The sequence below is a fragment of the Hypanus sabinus genome, chromosome 5, assembly GCF_030144855.1.
Source record: "Hypanus sabinus isolate sHypSab1 chromosome 5, sHypSab1.hap1, whole genome shotgun sequence".
NCBI classification, from domain to species: Eukaryota; Metazoa; Chordata; class Chondrichthyes; order Myliobatiformes; family Dasyatidae; genus Hypanus; species Hypanus sabinus.
Genome location: NC_082710.1, coordinates 82,439,079 through 82,461,901, shown reverse-complemented (window position 1 = coordinate 82,461,901; position 22,823 = coordinate 82,439,079). Strand labels below are relative to the sequence as shown.

Below are 22,823 nucleotides of genomic sequence, written 5' to 3'. Positions count from 1 at the left end.
TCCAAACTTCGAATACTTTTTATGCAACATGCCTAGTTACTCAGATAAACTTTTTTTTTGAGGGGGATAGATAGAGTTGACATAGATAGGCTTTTTCCATTGAGAGTAGGGGAGATTCAAACAAGAGGACGTGAGTTGAGAGCTAAGGGGCAAAAGTTTATGGGTAACACGAGGGGGAACTTCTTTACTCAGAGAGTGGTAGCTGTGTGGAACGAGCTTCTGTGAGAAGTGGTAGAGGCAGGTTCAATTTTGTCATTTAAAAAAATATTGGATAGAATATGGACAGGAAAGGAATAGAGGGTTAAGGGCTGAGTGCAAGTAGGTGGGACTAGGTGAGAGTAAGCGCTCGGCACAGACTAAAAGGGCCAAGATGGCCTGTTTCCATGCTGTAATTGTTATATGGTTATATGGCAGTTTGGAGAATGTCAACTTGCATCTAAAATTTGGTGACTATTAGGAGAGCAGCTCCCCAAATTTACTAGCCCCACAAAAATGTCTCAAAATTACATTTTTAAGACCTCTACATGATCCCTTTCCAAGAGAAAAGGCATGGAAAGAGTATTACGTTTCATATAATATATCAGGACAGAGGAGCAAAATTTAGCCCATACTATTGTACATTGAGGGATTCTGCTGAGGTTGCTACCTGGAACATGTGATCCACCAAGCACTCTACAGGAGGCTCTGAGGATGAGCAGATCAAGGTTAGCAAATATCTTTGAAGAATTTTAATCCTATTGTTGTCTATTTTTTTTAATGGATGGGGGGAACCAAACATCAGCTCAAGTGGCCCAATTATTTTTTTGTTACAGGAATAGAATCAATTCACTCAAGGCTACAATATCATTTCCAACTTGCATATGATCTCATTTTAGAGCACCACTGAGCTTCACAGAATCATAGTACAGTGAGGCACAAAAATCAACCTATCGGCCCACTCCTCTATGCAGGACTAATCTTATCAGCCGGTACCTGAACCATATCCCTCCATACCCCTGTAAGATAATAAAACTATGTAATGGAGCAAAATGTAGACACAGGCATTGCAGAATCTGCAACAACATACAAAATGCTGAAGGTATTCAGTGAGTCAGGCAGCATCTATTGAACAAAGTGGACAGTTGACATATTGAGCCAAGGCCCTCCATCAAAACTGAAAGATAGAGGGGAGGTAGCCAGTATAAATAGGTTGAAGGAAGTGGTGAAGCAACTGCTGGCCGGTGATAAGTAGATCCAGGTGAGAAGGCAGATAGGCAGATGGGAGAGAAGGAAATTGAAGTAATAGAAACACAAGAGAGTTTGCTGATGCTGGAAATTCTGAAACTCAGCAGGCCAGACAGCATCTATGGAAACTAATAAACAGTCGCTGTTTCTAGCTGAAACCCTTCTTCATGAGTGGAAAGGAAGGGGGAAGATGACAAGATAAAAAATTGGAGGAGGGAAAGGGAAGAAGGATAGTGAGAAGATTATAGGGGAAGCCAAGTGTGTAAGAAAGATACAGGTCTGAAGAGCAAGGAATCTGATAAGGGAGCCCAGGGGTAGGTGATAGGCAGGTGAGAAGAGGTAAGAGTTCAGAATGGGAAACAGAAGAAAAGGGGAGGGGGAGGTTTTTTTTAACCAGAAGGAGAAATTGATATTCATACCATCAGGTTGGAGGCTGCCCAGATAAAGTGTTCCTCCTCCAGCCTGAGGGTAGACTCATTTTGGCACAAGAAGAGGCCATGGACCGACAAGTTGAAATGGGATTGAGAATTGGAAGTGGTCCCCCAATTACAACAGGTCTCCCAATGTAGAGGAGGTTGCATCAGGAGCACTGGATGCAATAGACCACCCCAGCACATTCGCAGGTGAAGTATTGCCTCACCTGGAATGACTGTTTGAGGCCCTGAATGATGGTGAGGGAGGAGGTGAAGGCCCACTTGCAGGGTTTAGTGTCAAGAGTGAGATTAGTGGGGAAGGATGAACGGCCAAGGGAAGCACTAGAGGCTGGGTGGTGATAAGTGGAAGCAACACATGGCTAAAGATTATTGAATCTGAAAGGAGAGGAAGCCATGGGAACAAGGGAAGTGTGAAAATGATAGGTGATGGAGTGGGTGGAGAAGGAGAAATAAAACAGGCAATTGGACTGAGATGAGCAGTGGATAACTGGATAGATCAGGAGGAGAGACAAAGTGACAGAGGGTGAGTTTACAGGAAGTCAGAAAAAACAATGTTCCTGCTGTTGAGTTGTAGACCTGTAAATAAAGGAGCTTGTCTACTATATGATTGGATACACCAATGTGATTGGATCATTATCCTGTAATTAACAGAGTGTCCATTATTTTCTATGTAGCAAGTTTAAATAATAGAAGACAACATTACCAAGCAGCTTTGAAGCTGAGAATTGCATAATGAACTTATTGTATTTTTTTTAAGATGCCCACTTTCTGAAGCAAAGATAAACAAGTTGCTGGAGGAACTCAATAGGTCAGACAACATTTGTGGGAAGAAACAGAGTTGATGTTTCAAGTTGTTACCCTTCTCTTGAAACAAAATGTTGACAGTCCAGTTCCTTCTACAGATGTTGCCTGATGCCCCTGCAAGTTCCTCCAGCAGCACATTCTTTCTTTCCAGATTCTAGCATCTGTAGTCCCTTGTATCATCTGAGTCCAGAGTTAGAGGTTTGAAGGTCGAAACCCCTGGGTTGGCCAGGGACAAGATGTTGGAGGCCCAATGCCTGAGTCTGAAAGTCTGGAACCAGGAACTGGAGGCCGAAGGGCACCCAATCATGGGACTGGAGGCCTGTTGTGTGTATGAGTGAGTGGGTGAGAGGGTGGGAAAGGCTTTTGTTTTGCTGTTATTGCTTTGTTTCATTACTGTTGTTACTGTGGTTGCTTGTGTTGTCCTGCTGAACATTGTGAACATGCTATGTTGCTCTAGAATCTGTGGTGTCTCCCAACATATTCTTAGGCTTTGTTGGTTGCTTATGCAAATAAAGCATTTCACTGTATGTTTAATACACATGAGATAAATAAATGAATCTGAATTTGAGTTCATTTCCTATTGTTAAGCAAACAAGAAATAAATGGAAGGCTTTGCTTTCATGGTATATGCCCACAGATCCAAACCCATAAAAAGATTTTGACACTTACTGTCACCATAACAACGAAGTGGTCCAAGTTTGTAGGCTGCTTCTGAGTGTTTTCTGTTTGTATCCCCAACAATAATCTGTGTTACAGGCAAATGGTCTTTGTAGGAAAGGAGTCCTGTTTCATTAGTCCTGCCAATAAATAGAGCATTAGACCTGTAACTAGAATAATTGAAACTTAAATGAAAATGTAATAGTATCAATAACTTGGTTGCAAAATTTGAGGTAGACTTTCTAGTGATTAATACCAACATATTGGCTGCATGTTAGAAAACAAACTAAACCATGTCGTCACTGAATGGGTATTAGAATTGTCCAGTTTTTCCTGGAACACCTGCTTCTACCTCCCCTCAAAACTTTGCTACTGCTTAGAATGGAGCCAATCTAAACACAGTAGTGTCTATTACCTGGAAAAGGAAGAATATAGAACACAGAACAGTATAGCGCAGTTGAGCACATTGGCCAACAATGCTGTGATTACTCACATAAACCTACTCTATAATCCATCTATTACATCTTTAAATACTCCAGAATCAATTGTCCCTTCCCTCAAATGTAGCCCAAGACCTCCACATTTTCTTACAGCCATGTGCCTGAGTCTCTTAAATGTCCCAATTGTATCAGCCTCTACCACCACTGCCAGCAGTGTATTCCAAGCACCCACTATGCCCTATGTAAGAAAGCCTTCCTCCAAATTTTTTCTCCACTCACTGCATGTCCTCTGGTATTTGCTGTTGCCACCCTATGACAAAGTTGTTGTCTGTCCACTCTATCAATGCCTCTCATAATCTTCTACAACTCTATCAAATTTCCTCTCATCTCCGTCTTTCTAAGGAGGAAGGTTCCAGCTCACTCAAGGTTTCCTCAAAAGATGATTTATGGAAAATATAGATATTTCTCATAATTCACAGGTATCGGTTACCTTTCCAAACCTGGACTGTGGCATGCAATTGACCAATTCAAAATGATTAAATAGGACTTGATATTAAAATAATCTATTGGTTTATAAATTGCAAAATTAGTGTCATGTCTTTTTCTCAATCTTTTGTAAATAGTCATCAGACTATTTTATGATGCATAAAAATGTAACAACATGACCCAAAAATGGAAGATTAAGAAGATTGTATAAAAGAACATAAGACCATAAGGTATAGGAACAGAATTAGGCCACTCAGCCTAATGTGTATGCTCCGCCTTTCCATCATGGCTGATTTAGTATCCCTCTTAGCCTCATTCTCCTGTCTTCACCATGCAATCTTTGATGTCCTGACTAACCAAGAACCTATAAAGCTCTGCTTCAAATATACTCAATGACATGGCCTTCACAGCCATCTATGATAATTAAGTCAGATTCACCACCTTCTGGCTAAAGAAATTCCTTCTTAACTCTTTTCTAAATGGATGCCCCTCTATTTTGAGGCTGTAGCTTCTGGTACTAGAGTCCTCCACTATAGGAAACATCCTTACCACATCCACTCTGTCTAGGCCTTTCGATATTCAATAGGTTTCAATGAGATTCCCCCTCATTCTTCTGAGCTCCAGCAAGAACAGGCCCAGAAAAAAAAACACTCCTCATATGTTAACCATTTCATTTTCAGAATTATTTTTGTGAACCTTCCCAGTAGCTCTCCAATACTAGCACACATTTTCTTAGATATAGGGCCCAAAACTGCTCACAAAACTCAATGTACAGTCTGAGCAATGCTTTATAAAGCCTTAGCATCACATCCTTGCTGTGGTATTCTAGTGCCCTCAAAATTAATACTAACAATGCATTTGAATTCTTTGTCACTGACTCAACCTTTAAGTTAATCTTTAGTGAATCCTGCAATTCCTTTTGCATATCTGATTTTTGATCTTCTTCTCAATTAGAAAGAGTCTATGCCTTTACTCCTTCTACCAAAGTGCATGTCTATACACTTTTCTACACTATATTTTATTTGCAACTTCTTTGGCATTTAGAATCTGTCTAAGTTTCTGCTTTCTCAACACTACCTGCCCCTGCAAGTATCTTTGTATCACCTGCAAACATGGCCACAAATTCCTTTATCCATATTGTTGACATATAAAGTGGAAAAAAAAACAGGCCCACATTATTCTTTGCCTCATGCTAGTCAGCCAATCTTTTATCCATGCTGGGATGTTTACTGTAATACCATTTTGTTAAGCAACCTATTTGCAGCACATTGTGAAAGACCTTCTGAAATCCAAGAAAACAACATCCACTAACTCTCCTTTGTCTATCATGTCTGTTATTTCATCAAAGATTTCCTACAGGTTTGTCAGGCAAAATATCCCCAAAGGAAACTATGCTAACTTCAGCCTACTTTATCATGCTCCTCCAACTACCCTGAAACCTCATCCTCAACAAGCAACTCCAACATCTTTCCAACTACTGAGAGCAGGCTAACTGGCCTATAATTTATTTTCCTCTACCTTCCTCCCTTCCTGAAGAGCAGAGAGACATGTGCAATTTCCCAGTCATGTGGAACTATTCCAGAATCTAGTGATTCTAGAAAGATCATTTCTAATGCCTCCACAATCTCTTCAGCTACCTCTTTCAGAACCCTGTGGTGTGTCCATCTGGTCCACATGACTTAACTACCTTCAGACCTTTCATCTTCCCAATATGCTTCTCCTTAGTAATAGCAACTACACTCACTACTGCCCCCTGACACTCTCACATTTCCGACATACTGCTAGTATCTTCCACAGTGAATACCGACAAAAAATACTTACTCAGATCATCTGCCATTTCTTTTTCTCCCATTAGTACACCTCCAGCACCATGCTCCAGCAGCCCAAGATCCACTCTTGCTTCTCTTTTACCATTTATATATCTGAAAAATACTTCTGGTAACCTCTTTGATATTATTCACTTGCTTACCTTCATATTACATCTTTTGTCTCCTTATGCCTATTATTGGTCACCTTCTGTTGGTTCTTATAAGCTTTAAAAACTTTCCAATCCTCCAACCAACTTCACAGTTATTTTTACTATATTCTATGTCCTCCCTTTAGTTTTTTTTTTTGCTATATTTGACTTCCCCCTTATCAGCCATGGCTGTGTTATCGTGCCTTTAGAATACTTCTTCATCTCTGGGATGTATCTATACTACGCATTCTGAATTGCCCTCAGAAACTACAACCATTGCTGGTCTGCCATCATCTCTGCTCGTGTCCCATTCTAATAAACTTTGGCTAGCTCATCTCTCATGTCTCTGTAATTTCCTTTAGCCCACTTTAATAATGATACACCTGACTTCAAGTTTTCTTTCTCAAATTGCAGGGGAGTTCTATCATGTGATAATTACTGTCTTCAAAGAGTTCCTTTATCATAAGCTCCTTAATCAAATCTGGTTCTTTACACAATACCGAATCCAGAATTGCCTTCCCCGAGTCAGCTCAACAGAAAGCTGCTCTAAAAAAGCCAACTTGTAGAAGCACTACGAATTCCCTTTCTTGGAATCCAGCACCAACTTGACTTTCTTAATCTATCGACTTATTGGAATCATCCATGACTATCATAACATTGCCCTCATAACAACACATACAAAATGCTGGTGGAATGCAGCAGGCCAGGCTGCATCTATAGGGAGAAGCGCTGTCGACGTTTTGGGCTGAGACCCTTCATCAGTCCTGAGGAAGGGTCTCGGCCTGAAACGTTGACAGCGCTTCTCCCTATAGATGCTGCCTGGCCTGCTGCGTTCCACCAGCATTTTGTGTGTGTTACTTGAATTTCCAGCATCTGCAGATTTCCTCGTGATTGCCCTCAAAACATGGTTTTTCAATTTTCCATTGATATTTACATCCCACATCCTGGCTACTGTTTGGGGGTTTGTATTTAACCCCCATAAGGGTCTTTTTTAGCCTTGCAGTTTCTTAACTCTACACAGAACAATTCTACCTCTTCCAATCCTATGTCACCTCCAAGGCCCAAGGTGACAATATAACTGAAATTATTGTTTGATAATTAAAATATTATTTTTGTATCTATGTCAACCAATGATTAATAACTAACTAATGATTAGTAAGTTTCCTTGCTCTTCAATGATGTACGTAAGGGATTTGGAGGCAATCCAGCACACACCAGGTTAATAAAGGCAAGTAGTGTTGGACCAGGTTAATGAAGATATAGGGAAGATCATGGCAGGGTCGAATGACACTGAATCTCTGGTAAATGGATCAAGAATTACAAAATGGACAATAGTTCCACTGCCCGCATAATTACATCTGAACCAAAGTAACACACATAGAAACATAGAAAACCTACAGCACAATACAGGACCTTTGGCACACAATGCTGTGCAGAACATGTCCCTACCTTAGAACTACCTAGGCTTTACCCATAGCCCTCTATTTTTCTAAGCTCCATGTAGCCATCTAGGAGTCTCTTAAAAGACCCTATCGCTTCTGTCTCCACAACTGCCACAGGCAGCCTATTCCACACACTCACCTCTCTCTGCATAAAAAACTTACCCCTGACATCTCCTCTGTACCTACTTCCAAGTACCTTAAAACTATGCCCTTTCATGCTAGCCATTTCTGTCCTGGGGACTTTGACTATCCACATGATCAATGACTCTCATCATCTTGTACACCTTTATCAGGTCACCTCTCAGTCTCCGTCGCTCCAAGGAGAAAAGGCCGAGTTCACTCAACCGTTTCTCATAAGGCATGCTCCCCAATCCAGGCAACATCATTGTAAATCTCCTCTGCACCCTTTCTATGGTTTCCACATCCTTCCTGTAGTGAGGCGACCGGAACTGAGCAAAGTACTCCAAGTGGGGTCTGAACAGGGTCCTATATAGCTGCAACATTACTTCTTGGCTCTTAAACTCAATCCCACAACTGATGAAGGCCAATTTTCGTTTTCATTATCCTGGTTCACCAAACACCAATATAAGAGCCAAGGTACCAAGAGGACAAGAAGGAACCAGTAGGTGAAATCCAAGCTGGAACCATAGAAAATAAGTCATCACTAAATTACACCCAAAAAACCTGTAAGATTCGCAGTCCTAAACCTGAAGGTAGCAGTAAGGAGGAGAAAGATCCCAATGAAGGCAAGTGGTGTTGGACCACTTAATGAAGGCGTGGGCCAGATGGAAGTGGTAGGGTTGACTGACACTGAACCTCCAGTAACAAGATCAAAAAACACAAGAGGGATAATCTTTTTGGGTACTAATCTATCAGCTGATAATAGAGTGTGATCCAATCACAAACAAGAGAAAATCTGCAGATGCTGGAAATCCAAGCAACACACACAAAATGCTGGAGGAACGCAGCAGTCCAGGCAGTATCTAGGAAAAGAATACACTTGATGTTTTGGGCTGAGACCCTTCAGCAGGACTGGAGAAAAGAAGCTGAGGATTAGATTTGAAAGGTGGGGGGAGGGAGTGACAGGAGAGAGAAACACAAGGTTCCATTGTTGGCAGAATATCAGATCGAAACGAGAGGACATACAAGAGTATTAACTAATGGAATGGTGCTGCAGCAACAACCTGGCAGTCAACATCAGTAAGACGAAAGAGCTGATTGTGGATTTCCAGAGGAACACATACCAATCCTCATAGAGGGATCAGGAGTGGAGAGAGTGAGCAATTTCAAGTTCCTGGGTGTCAAGATCTCTAAGGATCTAACCTGGTCCCAACATATTGTTGCAGTTATAAAGATGGCAAGACAGCAGCTATACTTCTTTAGGGGTTTGAAGAGATTTGTCATGTCAACAAATACACTCAAAAACTTCTGTAGATGTACTGTGCAGAGCATTCTGACAGGCTGCATCACTGTCTGGTATGGAGGGGCTACTGCACAGATTGGAAAGAAGGTGCAGAGGGTTGTCAGCTCCATCTTGGGCACTAGCCTACAAAATACCCAGGACATCTTTAGGGAGCAGAGTCTCGGAAAGGCAGCGTTCATTATTAAGGATGTCTAGCACCCAGGGCATGCACTTCTCTCACTGTTACCATCAGGTAGGAGGTTCAGAAACCTGAAGGTATGCACTCAGCGATTCAGGAACAGCTTCTTCCCCTCTGCCATCCGATTCCTAAACGGACAGTCAATCTTAGGACACTACCTCACTTTTTAAAAAAATATACAGTATTTCTGTTTTTGCACGTTTTAAAAAAAATCTATTCAATATATGTAATTGATTTACTTGTTTATTTATTTTTAATTTTTATTTATTTATTTTTCTCTGCTATATTATGTATTGCATTGAACTGCTGCTGTTAAGTTAACAAATTTCACGTCACGTGCCAGTCATAATAAATCTCATTCTGATTCTGAGATGATGGGGGAGGGAAGAAGTAAAAAGCAGGAAGACTGATTAGTGAAAAAGATACCGGGCTGAAGAAGGGACGGTTTAATAGAAGAGTACAGAAGACTATGGAAGAAAGAAAAGGGGAGGGAAGAGCACCAGAGGCGTCAAAGGGAGGGCAAGGAGATAAGGTGAGAGGGGGAAAAGGAGAGGGGGGAATGGTGAAAAAGGTGGGGGGGGTATTACCAGAAGTTCATGCCCTCAGGTTGGAGACTACCCAGACAGAACACAAGGTAACACACACAAAATGCTGGTGGAACACAGCAGGCCAGGCAGCATCTATAGAAAGAAGCACAGTCGACGCTTCGGGCTGAGACCCTTCGTCAAGTCTAACTGAAAGGAAAGATAGTAAGAGATTTGAAAGTAGGAGGGGGAGGGAGAAATCCAAAATGATAGGAGAAGACTGGAGGGAATGGGGTGAAGCTAAGAGCTGGAAAGGTGATTGGCAAAAGGGATACAGAGCTGGAGAAGGGATAGGATCATGGGACCGAAGGCCTAGGGAGAAAGAAAGGGGGAGCGAGCACAGGAGGGAGATGGAGAACAGGCAAGTAATGGCAGAGAGAGAAAAAAAAGAGGTGGGGGTAAAAAACTAAATATATCAGGGATGGGATAAGAAGGGGAGGAGGGGCATTAACGGAAGTTAGAGGTCAATGTTCATGCCATCAGGTTGGAGGCTACCCAACCGGTATTTAAGGTACTGTTCCTCCAGCCTAAGTGTGGCTTCATCACTACAGTGACAGAGGCCATGGATGGACATATCGGAATGGGAAGTGGAATTAAAATGGCTGGCCACTGGGAGATCCTGATTTTTCAGTCGGATGGAGTGTAGGTGTTCAGTGAAGTGGCCTCCCAATCTACGTCGAGTCTCATTGATATATAGGAGGCCAAACCGGGGGGGGGGGGAGGGGGTGGTAGATCAGTGGGGAGGGATGAATGAACAAGGGAGTCGCATAGGGAGTGATCCCTGCAGAGAGTAGAATTTGGTTGGGGGGGGGTAGATGTGCTTGGTGGTGGGATCATTTTGGAATTGGCAGAAGTTGCGGAGAATTATCTGCTGGATGTGGATGTGGGTGAGATGGTAAGTGAGGTCAAGAGGTACCCCATCCTGGTAAGGGGTGGGAGGATGGGGTGAGAGCAGACGGGCATAAAATGGAAGAGATGCAGTTGAGGGCAGTATTGATGGTGGAGGAAGGGAAGCCACTTTCTTTGAAGGAGGACAACATCTCCTTCATTCTGGAATGCAAAGCCTCATCCTGAGAGCAGATGCCATGGAGATAGAGGAATTGAGAGAGGGGATGGCATTTCAACAAGTAACAGGGTGGGAGAGGTATATTCCAGGTAGCTGTGAGAGTCTGTGGGTTTGAAATAGATATCAGCAGATAAGCTGTCTCCAGAAATAGAGAGAATGAGAAAGGGGAAGGAGGTATCAGAAATGGATCAGGAAAATTTGAGAGTAGGGTAGAAGTTGAAGGCAAAGTTGATGAAGTTGACAAGTTCATCATGGGTGCAGGAAACAGCACCAATGCATTTGTCGCTGTCGCAGGACAGTCACTAGTGCAGGCATGGAACATGACTGGTCTACATAGCCAACAAGAAGCAGGCATAGCTGGAACCCGTGCAAATGCCCATGGCTACACCTTTTGTTTGAAGAAAATGGGAGGAGCCAAAGGAGAAATTACGAAGAGTGAGGGCTAGTTCCACTAGGCGGAGGAGAGCAGTGGTGGAGGGGAACTAGTCTGGCCTGGTATCCAGAAGGAAATGGAGAGGTGGGGGATGAAAGTGTGCAGGGACTGGACATCCATAGTGAAAGTAAGATGATGGAAGCCAGGGAACCTGAAATCATTGTAAAGATCCAGAACATCTGAGGTGTCACAGATGTAGGTAGGAAGGGACTGAACTAGGGGGGATAAAACAAAGTTGAGATGGCAGAAGTTGTGGAGAATGACATGTTGGTTGTGGAGGGTCATGGAGTGGCAGGTTAGAACAAGAGGAACTCTATACCTGTAAAGGGAGCAAGAAGATTGGGTGAGCATGTATGTCTAGGGAATGAAGAAGATGTAGGAAAGGACATCCTCAATGGTGAAGGAAAGGAAACCCATTTTTTGAAGAAGAAGAACACCTCTGTTGTCCTGGAAAGGAAAACCTCATGCTGGGAACAGATGTGGTGGAGACAAAGAAGAAGAGCAAGGAGAATAGCATTTTAAAAGGAGACAGCATGGGAAGAGATATAGTCAAGATAACCGTGGAAATCGGTAGGTTTAAAAAAGAGATGCTGTTATAAAGTTTGTCTCCAGGGATGGAGACAGAGAGAGCTAGAAAAAGGAGCGAGGTATCAGAAATGGAACAAGCGAATTTAAGGGCAGGGTGGAAGTCAGACGAAATTGTTGAGCTCGGCATGGGTGTATGAAGCAGCAACAATGCAGTCATCAATGTAGCAAAGAAAGAGTTGGGGAGCATTACCAGGGAAGGTTTAGATCACTCACTGTTTGCTGTAGCCAACCAAAATGCTGGCGTAGCTGGGGTCCATGGCTACCTTTTGAGTCTGGAGAAAGTGGGAGGAGCCAAAGTAGGAATTCTTTTGCCAAATGGAGGAGGGTGGTGGTGGAGGAGAACTGGTTAGTTCTTTCATTGAGAAAGAAGTGGAGATCTTTAAGGCCTTCTCAATGGGAGATTGTATAGGGACTGGACATTCATGAGGAAAATGTGGGGGTCATGGTCAGGGAATTGAAAGTTGTTGAGGAGATTGAGATCACATGAAATGTCACGGGTGTAGGTTGGAAGGGACTGAGCTGAGGGGGATAGTTGTGTGTGATGCCTTGGATTTACAACAACTGTAGAATTTCTTGTGTTACCCATTTGAGACTGTCGATATGAAATCAAAATGCAAAATAATTTATATTTTCCACCCAGCCTGCTTTTAAAAGATTAGTAAAATCTTGTAACTGGTGAGTTTCCTCCCAAGCTTCTGTATGAATTAAGGCAAATTTTAACATGCTGATTCTTCGATTCACAAGAAAGGGTGAATTCCAGGGAAAAACATGTTTTGTTAAGGGAAATTTCATAACCTGAAAAGACTTGTAAAATGAATGATAAACTTATTACCTAAATTAGTAAGAACATATCTGTTAGTTGATACATTTCAAGGGAGAAATGACAATTGGAACAGTCATACTCTTTCCAATACACTCTCCTGCATGAACAAAAGGCTATTTTACAATTCTGACCTCAATGTATAATCCATCTTTTGGATAAATAATCACTTACCAATTTTTTTCTTTGGCTTCTGATACTATTAGAAATTTAGCTATTTAGAGACTTAAGCACAGTAACAGGCTCTTCCAGGTCAACGGGCCCACATTACCCAATTACAATTATGTGAACAAATAGGATTCTAATTCACTCGTTTTTGTGGATCCGGAGGAAGCCTACTCTGGCCCAGGGAGATGGTACAAACTCCTCACAGAGAGCAGTGGTAATTGAACCATGCTGGTGCTGTAACAGCATTGTCTGAATCACTACACGACTGTTATTAGATTGCTAGAGATATTTAATTTCCACAGGCTCAGGGAATCAGTTATGGGAAGATGGCACCATGCTTTTGGGTGAGGCAGAAAGCCTTTGGAATAATGCTGCCCCAGAAATGAGAACACATAAACTGACCTGATGCCTCTCTGCAATATTGTTGTCTGGAATACTGTTGAAATTACAACAAGACAAATGATAAGAAGGCCAGACCACAAAGTTGGATAGGCAAGGTCCCAAAGCACCATTCTTCACTGTTGTGTTTCTGATATTTAATTTGCATTTTACTTGCATTTCCTTATGGCATAGTAGGTGGTTGTTTAGCCTATCAATTCAGATCACTCAGGTCATTCCCACCAAATCAGTGCCCCCATTTTTTCACTGTCTGTCTACTACCTCTCACAGGCTGATTAACTGGCCTCAATTCTCCTGGCATCCAGATACATTATAACAGCTAATCATCACAATCATACTTCGATGGGATGCAAGGGTAATCAAAGCACCTGGTGGAAACCACCGAGTCACTGGAAGAACGTGGAAGCTCTACCCAGACAGCAACTCAGACAGGGTTGAACCCATGGCACCTGGGCTGTGCTAATTACTGCACTAAGTTTCTGTAGTAAGAAGAGATATTGCTACTGGTGGTATTGGCTATCTGAAATTGGTATTCATTCTAACTGATGGTTTGATGTCAATAAAAATGCAATACAAGGCTTAAATTGCTAATCACATTTATCTATGTTGTACAATATGGCATCAGAATATTTTCTAGTGAAGGAGTAAGTCTTGACCATACTGAATATATAAAGATCATGAATCCAAGTCATTGATAAAAGATTATCAACTTGAAATCTCTTTCTCTCCAATTTCGCTGCCTGTCCTTTTGAATAATTTCAGTATTCCTGTATATTTCAGATCTTTCAATATTTATCATTTTATTTAGACTCAAATGTCTCCAAATACTGGAATATCAATGGCAAATAAGGGGTCTTGATCTAAAACACTGACTGTTTAATTCCCTCTACAGATGCACCCTGAAGAGTTCACTCAGAAGTTTGTTTTTTTGTCATATTTTGTACTTCAATAATCTTAAAATAATGACATAAAGGGGGAAATTAATGAAGCATTTAAATATTGAAACTAGAAACATGACTGAAACTAAAGAACAAACACAAGGAAATCTGCAGATGCTGAAAATTCAAACAACACACACAAAATGCTGGTGGAACACAGCAGGTCAGGCAGCATCTATAAGGAGAAACACTGTTGACGTTTCGGGCCGAGACCTTTCGTCAGGACTCATGAAGACTCACGAAGGACTCATAGTCCTGACGGAGGGTCTCAGCCCATAACGTCGACAGTGCTTCTCCTTATAGATGCTGCCTGACCTGCTGTGTTCCACCAGCATTTTGTGTGTGTTGTTACATGACTGAAACTGTTGCAGTCATATATTCTCCATTCATTACAGAGGATAAAAGGAATGCTAGTGCAATGCCTTTTTATAAATAGATAAAATAATAGATCAAACAGTGCCTCATTCTGGTTTCATAGCAAACACACTAGCGTTCTTCAACCATACTTAGTAATACAATCTACATAATATTTTTGTCACTCCAATAAACCCTGGTGACTGGATCTCTGACTTACCCAGCTTTTTGGATTAACCCTGCAGTTTTGTCAGTCAGATCCACACACAGAGATTCATTCTTTGAGACATAATGTTTGTGATGCATGTTGAGTTGTACATACCACACCCAGGTGTTGGTCCCATATAGGACGCTTAATGTTTTGACCTATGGTAAGAAGATTACTCCAAATGGAAGCAAATTGCTACAATATTAGAGGGCATACATTTAATGTGAGAGGAGGTTAGTTCAAGAAAGATCTGTGAGTCTAGTTTGTTTTTTTTCACACAGAGTAGTGAGTGACTGCAATGTACTGCTAAGGGTGCTAGTGGAGCAATTACAATAAAGGTGTTTGGGAGGCTCGTAGTCAGGCACATGAATTTGCAAGGAATAGATGAATCTGTAGGCAGAAAGGAGTAGTTTAATAGGTTTTGGTTTAATTAATTTGGTCAAGCATCAGTCCTGTGCTGTACTGTCTTATCTTCTGTCTCATGGGAAATATGACCAGATACACTGTACAGTAATTCAAATGTAAAGCAAGACAAATACCAGTCTGTGACTGTGGCCATATCATTATAATGATGTCCACAGTCATAGACAGGCATTTACAGTATATTCATTTTTTTTTTATTTTGTCAGGATTCAAGAGGATACCCTTCAGTCTTCCACTAATGCAGAGTAAGACCATTAGACCATAAGACACAGGCACAGAATTAGGCTACACAGCCCATCTAGTCTGCACCACCATTCCATCATGGCTGATCCCAGATGCCAGTCAACTTGCTACCTTACCGTATTAAGTCGTAAAAGGCTTCTACAAGTCAAAGAAGGTAGATATACAGCACTAGAAAACAGCCTAGAAACCTGCACTCAAGTCTCACTCCAGGGATACACAGCTCCTCAACAGGAAAAGGGCAACTCATCTGAAACAGGCATCATTTTTCAACATCACTTTTAAAACATTACTTTAATCAATGAACATTTAAATTGGCATCCATATAAGCTGAGTGTTAATCAAATGCAAGTTAGTAAAATGTTAAGAACATTACTTGTCATATTCAATCCATTAAAACACTAAAATAACCACTCACTAAAATTCACTGTGACATTAAATGCTAAAATCATCTTCTACCTCATTGACTATATACAGAAATTATAATTAAGCTGCAATTTGATAAAATATTGGTATTACATAAGCCTCTTCTATTTGTATTCAGCCCACTGATCTACACATCCTTACATCTCTTTCTCCCTACTTAATTTCCACTCAAATGTAATTTTTGAATTTGCTTCAACTACACTCTGAATGGTGCATTTAAGTAATAGGTCTCAATGCACTTTTGGGCTACGAAACCTCTCTTCTCAATAGACAATAGGTGCAGAAGTAGACCATTCGGCCCCTCGAGTCTGCACCACCATTCTGAGATCATGGCTGATCATTCACTATCAATACCCAGTCCCTGCCTTGTCCCCATATCCCTTGATTCCCCTATCCATCAGATATCTATCTAGCTGCTTCTTGAAAGCATCCAGAGAATTGGCCTCCACCGTCTTCCGAGGTAGTGCATTCCACACCTCCACAACTCTCTGGGAGAAGAAGCTCTTCCTCAACTCTGTTTTAAATAACTGACCTCTTATTCTCAATCCATGCCCTCTGGTACTGGACTCTCACAACATCTGGAACATATTTCCTGCCTCAATCCTATCAAATCCTTTAATTATCTTAAACGTTTCAATCAGATCCCCTCTCAATCTCCTCAATTCCAGCGTGTACAAGCCCAATCTCTCCAATCTCTCTGCGTAAGACAGCCCTGCCATCCCAGGAATCAACCTAGTGAATCTACGCTGCACTTCCTCAACTTCCAGAATGTCCTTCCTTAAACCTGGAGACCAAAACTGTACACAATATTCCAGGTGTGGTCTCACCAGGGCCCTGTACAAATGCAAAAGGACATCCTTGCTCTTGTATTCAATTCCCCTTGTAACAAAGGCCAACATTCCATTTGCCCTCTTCACTGCCTGTTGCACTTGCTCATTCACCTTCATTGACTGGTGAACTAGGACTCCTAGGTCTCTTTGCATTTCTCCCTTACCTAACTCTACACCGTTCAGACAATACTCTGCCCTCTTGTTCCTGCTTCCAAAGTGGTTAACTTCACATTTATTCACATTGAATGACATCTGCCAAGTATCTACCCACTCACCCAGCCTATCCAAGTCTCCCTGTATTCTCCTAATGTCTTCTTCGCATGTCACACTGCCACCCAGTTTAGTATCGTCAGCAAACTTGCTGATATAGTTTTCAATGCCCTCATCTAAATCATTGACATAAATCGTAAAGAGCTGTGGTCCCAATACAGAGCCCACTAGTCACCTCCAGCCAGTCTGAGAAACACCCATTCACTGCTACCCTTTGCTTTCTAGCTGCCAACCAGTTTTCTATCCATGTTGAAACCCTGCCCCCAATGCCATGAGCTCTGATTTTACTCACCAATCTCCTATGTGTCACCTTATCGAATGCCTTCTGAAAATCTAGGTACACAACATCCACTGGCTTACCCTCGTCTAACATCCTTGTTACACCCTCAAAAAACTCCAACAGATTAGTCAAGCATGATTTGCCCTGGGTAAATCCATGCTGGCTCGACCTAATCCTATTTCTGCCATCTAGATGTGCCACTATTTCGTCCTTAATTTCGTCATGGCAAATCCCCACATTATAACTGTTATGTCTATACTTTATTAGTTACACTTGTTCCCCTGCTCATTAATGGAAATATCTAAACAGCCAAACATATGACAGCAGCTCAATGCACAAATGCACACATACATGGTCAAGGGGTTCAATTGTTATTCAGACCAAATGTGGAAGAAATATGATCTAGTGACTTTGCCCTCGAAGGATTGTTGATGTCAGATGGGATGGTTTGAAAACTGCTGATCTCCTGGTATTTTCACCCACAAGTCTCTAGAATTGTGTGAAAAACAATTAAACATCCCTTGAGTGACAACTCTATGGGTGAAGACACCTTGATAATGAGAGAATTCAGAGGAGAATGGCCAGACTGCCATTCAAACAGGCAAGCAGGTGACAGTAACTCAAATAACCTTGCATTACAACAGTTGTGCGCAGAAGAGAATATTTGAGTACACAACATATCAAACGTTGAAGCAGATGGGCTACAGCAGCAGAAGACCACGGACATACACTCATTGGTACAGGGGGACCCAAAAATGGCCACTGAGTATATAGTTATAATAGAAACTGACCACTTAATTATTTTGCAATATATTCTTCCAGTGAATTTGATGTAGTGCCTAACTTTGACATTCACCAACTCATCAAACATTATCTCAACAAACTTTCAATGTTCCTAGTTGCCGCTAGATTTGCTGCTCATATATAATTTCAGGAATGGAGGTGCGGGGAAAAATAGCAGAATATGCAGCTTCACTACTTATCGGAGTTCTTCTGTGAGTTGCCCTATTTAGCATCCAGAAATAACTGAAAGTAACAAAAAGCTTAAAGCATGTAAAATCATTTACTTCTACTTGATTAATTCATCTGAGAATAATAGGGTTGCTGAACCTGCACTAAATTGGTTTGGGACTAATGGAACTGCAAGGAATCTATAGGACGTTTGCACCAACCCAGCGAGAAATACAAATTTGGAGGTCAGTCAACTTGATATGGATAATCAGCTAAGCAAGTATTTTGGATTTCAGCAACATGGTTAAATGGGAATCCAAACTAAGCCACAGTTATAAAAATAAATGTCAGCATTTTTTGTGCAAGATCAGACTGTTATTGTGGAAGTTTCATACCACTATTATGATAAAAGATGGAACAGCTTTTCCTACTTCTTTGGGCAATGGCCTCTGTAACCACAATCTGAGCAGGATAACTGTTGTTTTATGGAACTGTAAACCTCTCCAACAATTAACACAGTGAGAACTCATGGTGGAATTTCAATTGCATCTACTGTCTTGGAAATTGTGTGGCTGCCATTGGACAAAGGGTGTACTGGATTTGAAGACTCCATAAGCATTTTCTCAAGTGAGTCTGATAAGCTGCCTGGCTATTTCTGATTCCAGTCCATCATGGGTAAAACTCTCTCCACCACTGAGCATATCTACATGGAACGTTGTTGCAGGAAAGCAGCACCCATTGTTAAGGAACCTCATTATGAGGCCATGCTCTCTTCTTGCTGCTGCCATCGGGAAGGAAGTATAGGAACCTTGGGTCCCACATGACCAATTTCAGGAACAGTTGTTACCCCTCAACCATTAGGCTCCTGAACCAGAATGCACAACTTCACTCACCCCAACTTTGAATTGATTCCACAACCTATGGACTAACTTTCAAGGACTCAATAACTCATGTTCTCAATATGTATGTATGTATGTATGTATGTATTTATGTATTTATTTATTTATTATTGTTTTGTCTTTTCCTTCTTATTTTGAATTTACTCTATTTGTTATCACATTAGTTGTTTTTCCGCCTTTGTTTCTTTGATCTGGTTAAGAAAAAGAGGGAGGTGTAGGCAACAAGGAACAAATAAGGTACCTGAAGAGTACAGAAAATGTAAGAAATACTAAAGAAGGAAACCAGGAAGGCAAAAAGAAGACATGAGGTTGCTTTGGCAGACAAACTGAAGGTAAACCCGAAGCGTTTCTACAAGTATATTACAAGCCAGGTAAAAAAACAATTAGAGGAAAGACCAAGGGGTGGGGGTGTGGGAAGGGAAGTGGAGAGGGGAAGCAGGGAGGGGATAGGCAGGAAAGGTTAAGAAGGAATGTAAGGGGAAAGCACTATGGGTAGTAGAAGAAGGCAGAAATATGAGAGAGGTGATAAGCAGCTGGCGGAGGAGGCAGAGTGAAACTGGGATGGGGGAAGAAAGGGGGAGGGAATTACCGGAAGTTGGAGAATTCAATGTTCATGCCAAGGTATTGGAGACTACCTAGACAGTATATGAGGTATTGCTCCTCCAACCTGAGTTTCGCCTCATCATAGCAAGAAGAGGCCATGTATGGACATATCTGAATGGGAATGTGAAGCAGAGTTGAAGTGGGTGGGAACCGGGAGATCCTGTCTGTTGTGGTGGACTGAACGGAGGTGCTCAACAAAGGTGCCCAATCTGCGTCGGGTCTCGCTGATGTAGAGGAGGCTGCACCGGGAGCACTGGATGCAATAGATGACCCCAAGAGACTTCAAGTGAAGTGTTGCCTCACCTGTTTGGGGCCCTGAATGGTGGTAAGAGGGGAGGTGTAGGGACAGGTGTAGCACTTACACTTGTAGGGATAAGTGCAAGGTGTGATATCCATGGGGAGGGATGTGTGGACCAGGTAGTCGCAGAGGGAAAGATCCCTGTGGAAAGCGGAGAGAGGTAGAGAGGGAAAGATGTGCTTAGTGATGGGGTCCTGTTGAAGGTGGCGGACGTTGCCGAGGATAATATGCTGGATCTGGAGGATGGTGGGGTGGTAGGTGAGGACAAGGGGAACATGGTCCCTGTTGTGGTGATGGGAGGATGGGGTGAGGGTTTTAGTGTGGGAAATGGAGGAGATGCGGGTGAGGGCATCATTGATGATGGCAGAAGGGAAACCACGATCCTTAAAGAAACAGGACATTTGAGATGTCCTGGAATGGAAAGCCTCATCCTGGGAGCAGATGCAGCGGAGACAGAGGAACTGGGAATAGGGAATAGCATTTTTGCAAGTGGCAGGGTGGGAAGAGGTATAGTCGAGGTAGTTATGAGTGTCAGTGGGTTTATAGAAGATGTCAGTGGACAGTCTCTCTCCAGAGATGGAGACCAAAAGATCGAGAAAGGGGAGAGACGTGTCCGAGATGGACCAATTGAATTTGAGAGCTGGGTGGGTTAGAGGAAAAGTCGATAAAATTGATGAGTTCAGCATGGGTGCAAGCAGTACTGTCATGGAACATATAGACATTAAAGAGGAGGAGTTGCTTGCTGCCTTACAGTGAATAAGGGTAGATAAATCCCCCAGGCCTGACATGATATTCACTGGGATCTTGACAGAGACTAGTATAGAAATTGCAGGGGCCCTGGCAGAGATATTTAAAATGTCCTTCGCCACGGGTGTGGTGCTGGAGGATTGGAGGGTAACTCAAGTTGTTCCGTTGTTTAAAAGAGGCTCCAAAAGTAAACCAGATAATTACAGGCCGGTGAGCCTGACATCAGTAGTTGGTAAATTATTGGAAGGTGTTCTGAGAGACCAGATATAGAAGTATTTGTCAGCCAAGGGCTGATTAAGGATAGTCAGCATGGCTTTGTGCGTGGTAGATCGTGTTTAATGAATCTTGTAGAGTTTTCTGAGGAGGTTGCCAAGAAAGTAGATGAAGGAAATGCTGTGGATATTGTCTACATGGACTTTAGTAAGGCCTTTGACAAGGTCTGACATGGGAGGTTAGTTCAGAAGGTTCAGACACTAGGTACCCATGGAGAAGTTGTAAACTGGATTCGAAATTGGCTGTGTGGGAGAAGACAGAGAATGGTAGTGGATGATTGCTTATCAGACTGGAGGCCTGTGACTAGTGGTGTGCCTCAGGGATCTGTGCTGGGACAATTGTTGTTTGTTGTCTATATCAATGATCTAGATGATAATGTGGTAAATTGGATCAGCAAGTTTGCTGATGACACTAAGATTGGAGGTGTTGTGGACAGCGAGGAAGACTTTCAAAGTTTTCAGACAGATCTCGACCAACTGGAAAAATGGGTCAGAAAATGGCAGATGTAATTTAATGCAGACAAGTGTAAGGTATTGCATTTTGGAAGGACAGATCAAGGTAGAACATATACAGTAAATGGTAGGGCACTGAGGAGTGTGGAGGAACAAAGGGATCCGGGAGTTCAGATACATAATTCCCTGAAAGTGGTGTCACAGGTAGACAGGGTTGTAAAGAAGGCTTTTGGCATCCTGACATTCATAAATCAAAGTACTAAATATAGGAGTTGGGATGTTAGGGTGAGGTTGTATAAGGTTGTATTGGTGAGGCCGAATTTGGAGTATTGGGTACAGTTCTGGTCACCTAACTATAGGAAAGATATCAGTAAGATTGAAAGAGTGCAGAGAAGATTTACTAGGATGTTGCCAGGTCTTCAAGAGTTGAGTTACAGGGAAAGATTTAACAGGTTAGGACTTTATTCCTTGGAGCGTAGAAGAATGAGGGAGGATTTGATAGAAGTTTACAAAATTATGAGGGGTGTAGACCGAGTAAATGCAAGTAGGCTCTTTCCACTTAGATTAGGAGAGATAAATATGAGAAGACATGGCTTCAGGGTGAAAGGGGAAAGGTTTAGGAGGAACATTAGGGGTAACTTCTTCACTCAGAGAGTGGTGGGAGTGTGGAACTAACTGCCACCTGGCGTGGTAAATGCAGGCTCACTCTTAAGTTTTAAGAATAAATTGGATAGAAACATGGATGGGAGAGGTCTAGAGGATTATGGACTGGGTGCAGGTCAATGGGACTAGCGGAATAAAGTTTTGGCACAGACTAGATGGGCAGAATGGCCTGTTTTCTGTGCTGTAATGTTCTATGGTTCTATGGGTTTGTGTGTAGTTTTTTATTCATTCTATTGTTTCTTTTTATTTACTGTGGATGAATCTGATGGTAGTATATGGTGACATACATGTGTATTGGTAATAAATTTTCAACTTTGATTTTAAAAATTATACATTTCCAAGTTATTGTTCCCTTATTGGTAATTGGTTTGGATAGTTGTGGGGTCCCTCCTTGCTGGAGGATGCTGGTTGGGTTTGAGCTTATGACTATGAATCCGTCGCTCCAAGGAGAAATTGCAGATATCAGTTGGGGATGCAATAAATTCACCAGCCCTTTGAGGATGCAGAACAAGGAAACGGAAAGAGTATAGTTTTAATACATTGGTGGGACAAAACAAAGGACATTACAAGGTCAAAATCCTCACTTACAGATCCCAGTCAATTCAGATTGGCAACCACATCTCCTTCACAATCACCATCAACACAGCAACACCACATGGCTGTATGCTTAGCCCTCATTCTACTTGCACTATACTTGAGACTGTGAGGTATGTACAGCTCCTATGCTATATCTAATACAAATCTCAGCAGAAAAGGGTTGTATATGGTGACGTATGCACATTGATAATACGTTGAACTTTGAACTTCAGTATTTTAGAGCAAATGGGCCATACCATCTTTGGTTCTGAAAACTCTGCTGCAACCC

The 22,823-nt window shown here is 42.0% G+C and overlaps 1 protein-coding gene across 1 annotated transcript in view; it reads right to left on the bottom strand.

The window, feature by feature from the left end:
- The window catches only part of LOC132394271 (contactin-associated protein-like 5), a 977,958-nt gene that overhangs the window by 563,354 nt on the left and 391,781 nt on the right, over positions 1 to 22,823 (bottom strand). The window contains exon 12 of the mRNA XM_059970196.1: positions 3,132 to 3,259. Coding sequence (XP_059826179.1) covers positions 3,132 to 3,259 — 128 coding nt within the window. The remainder of the gene's footprint in view (positions 1 to 3,131; positions 3,260 to 22,823) is intronic.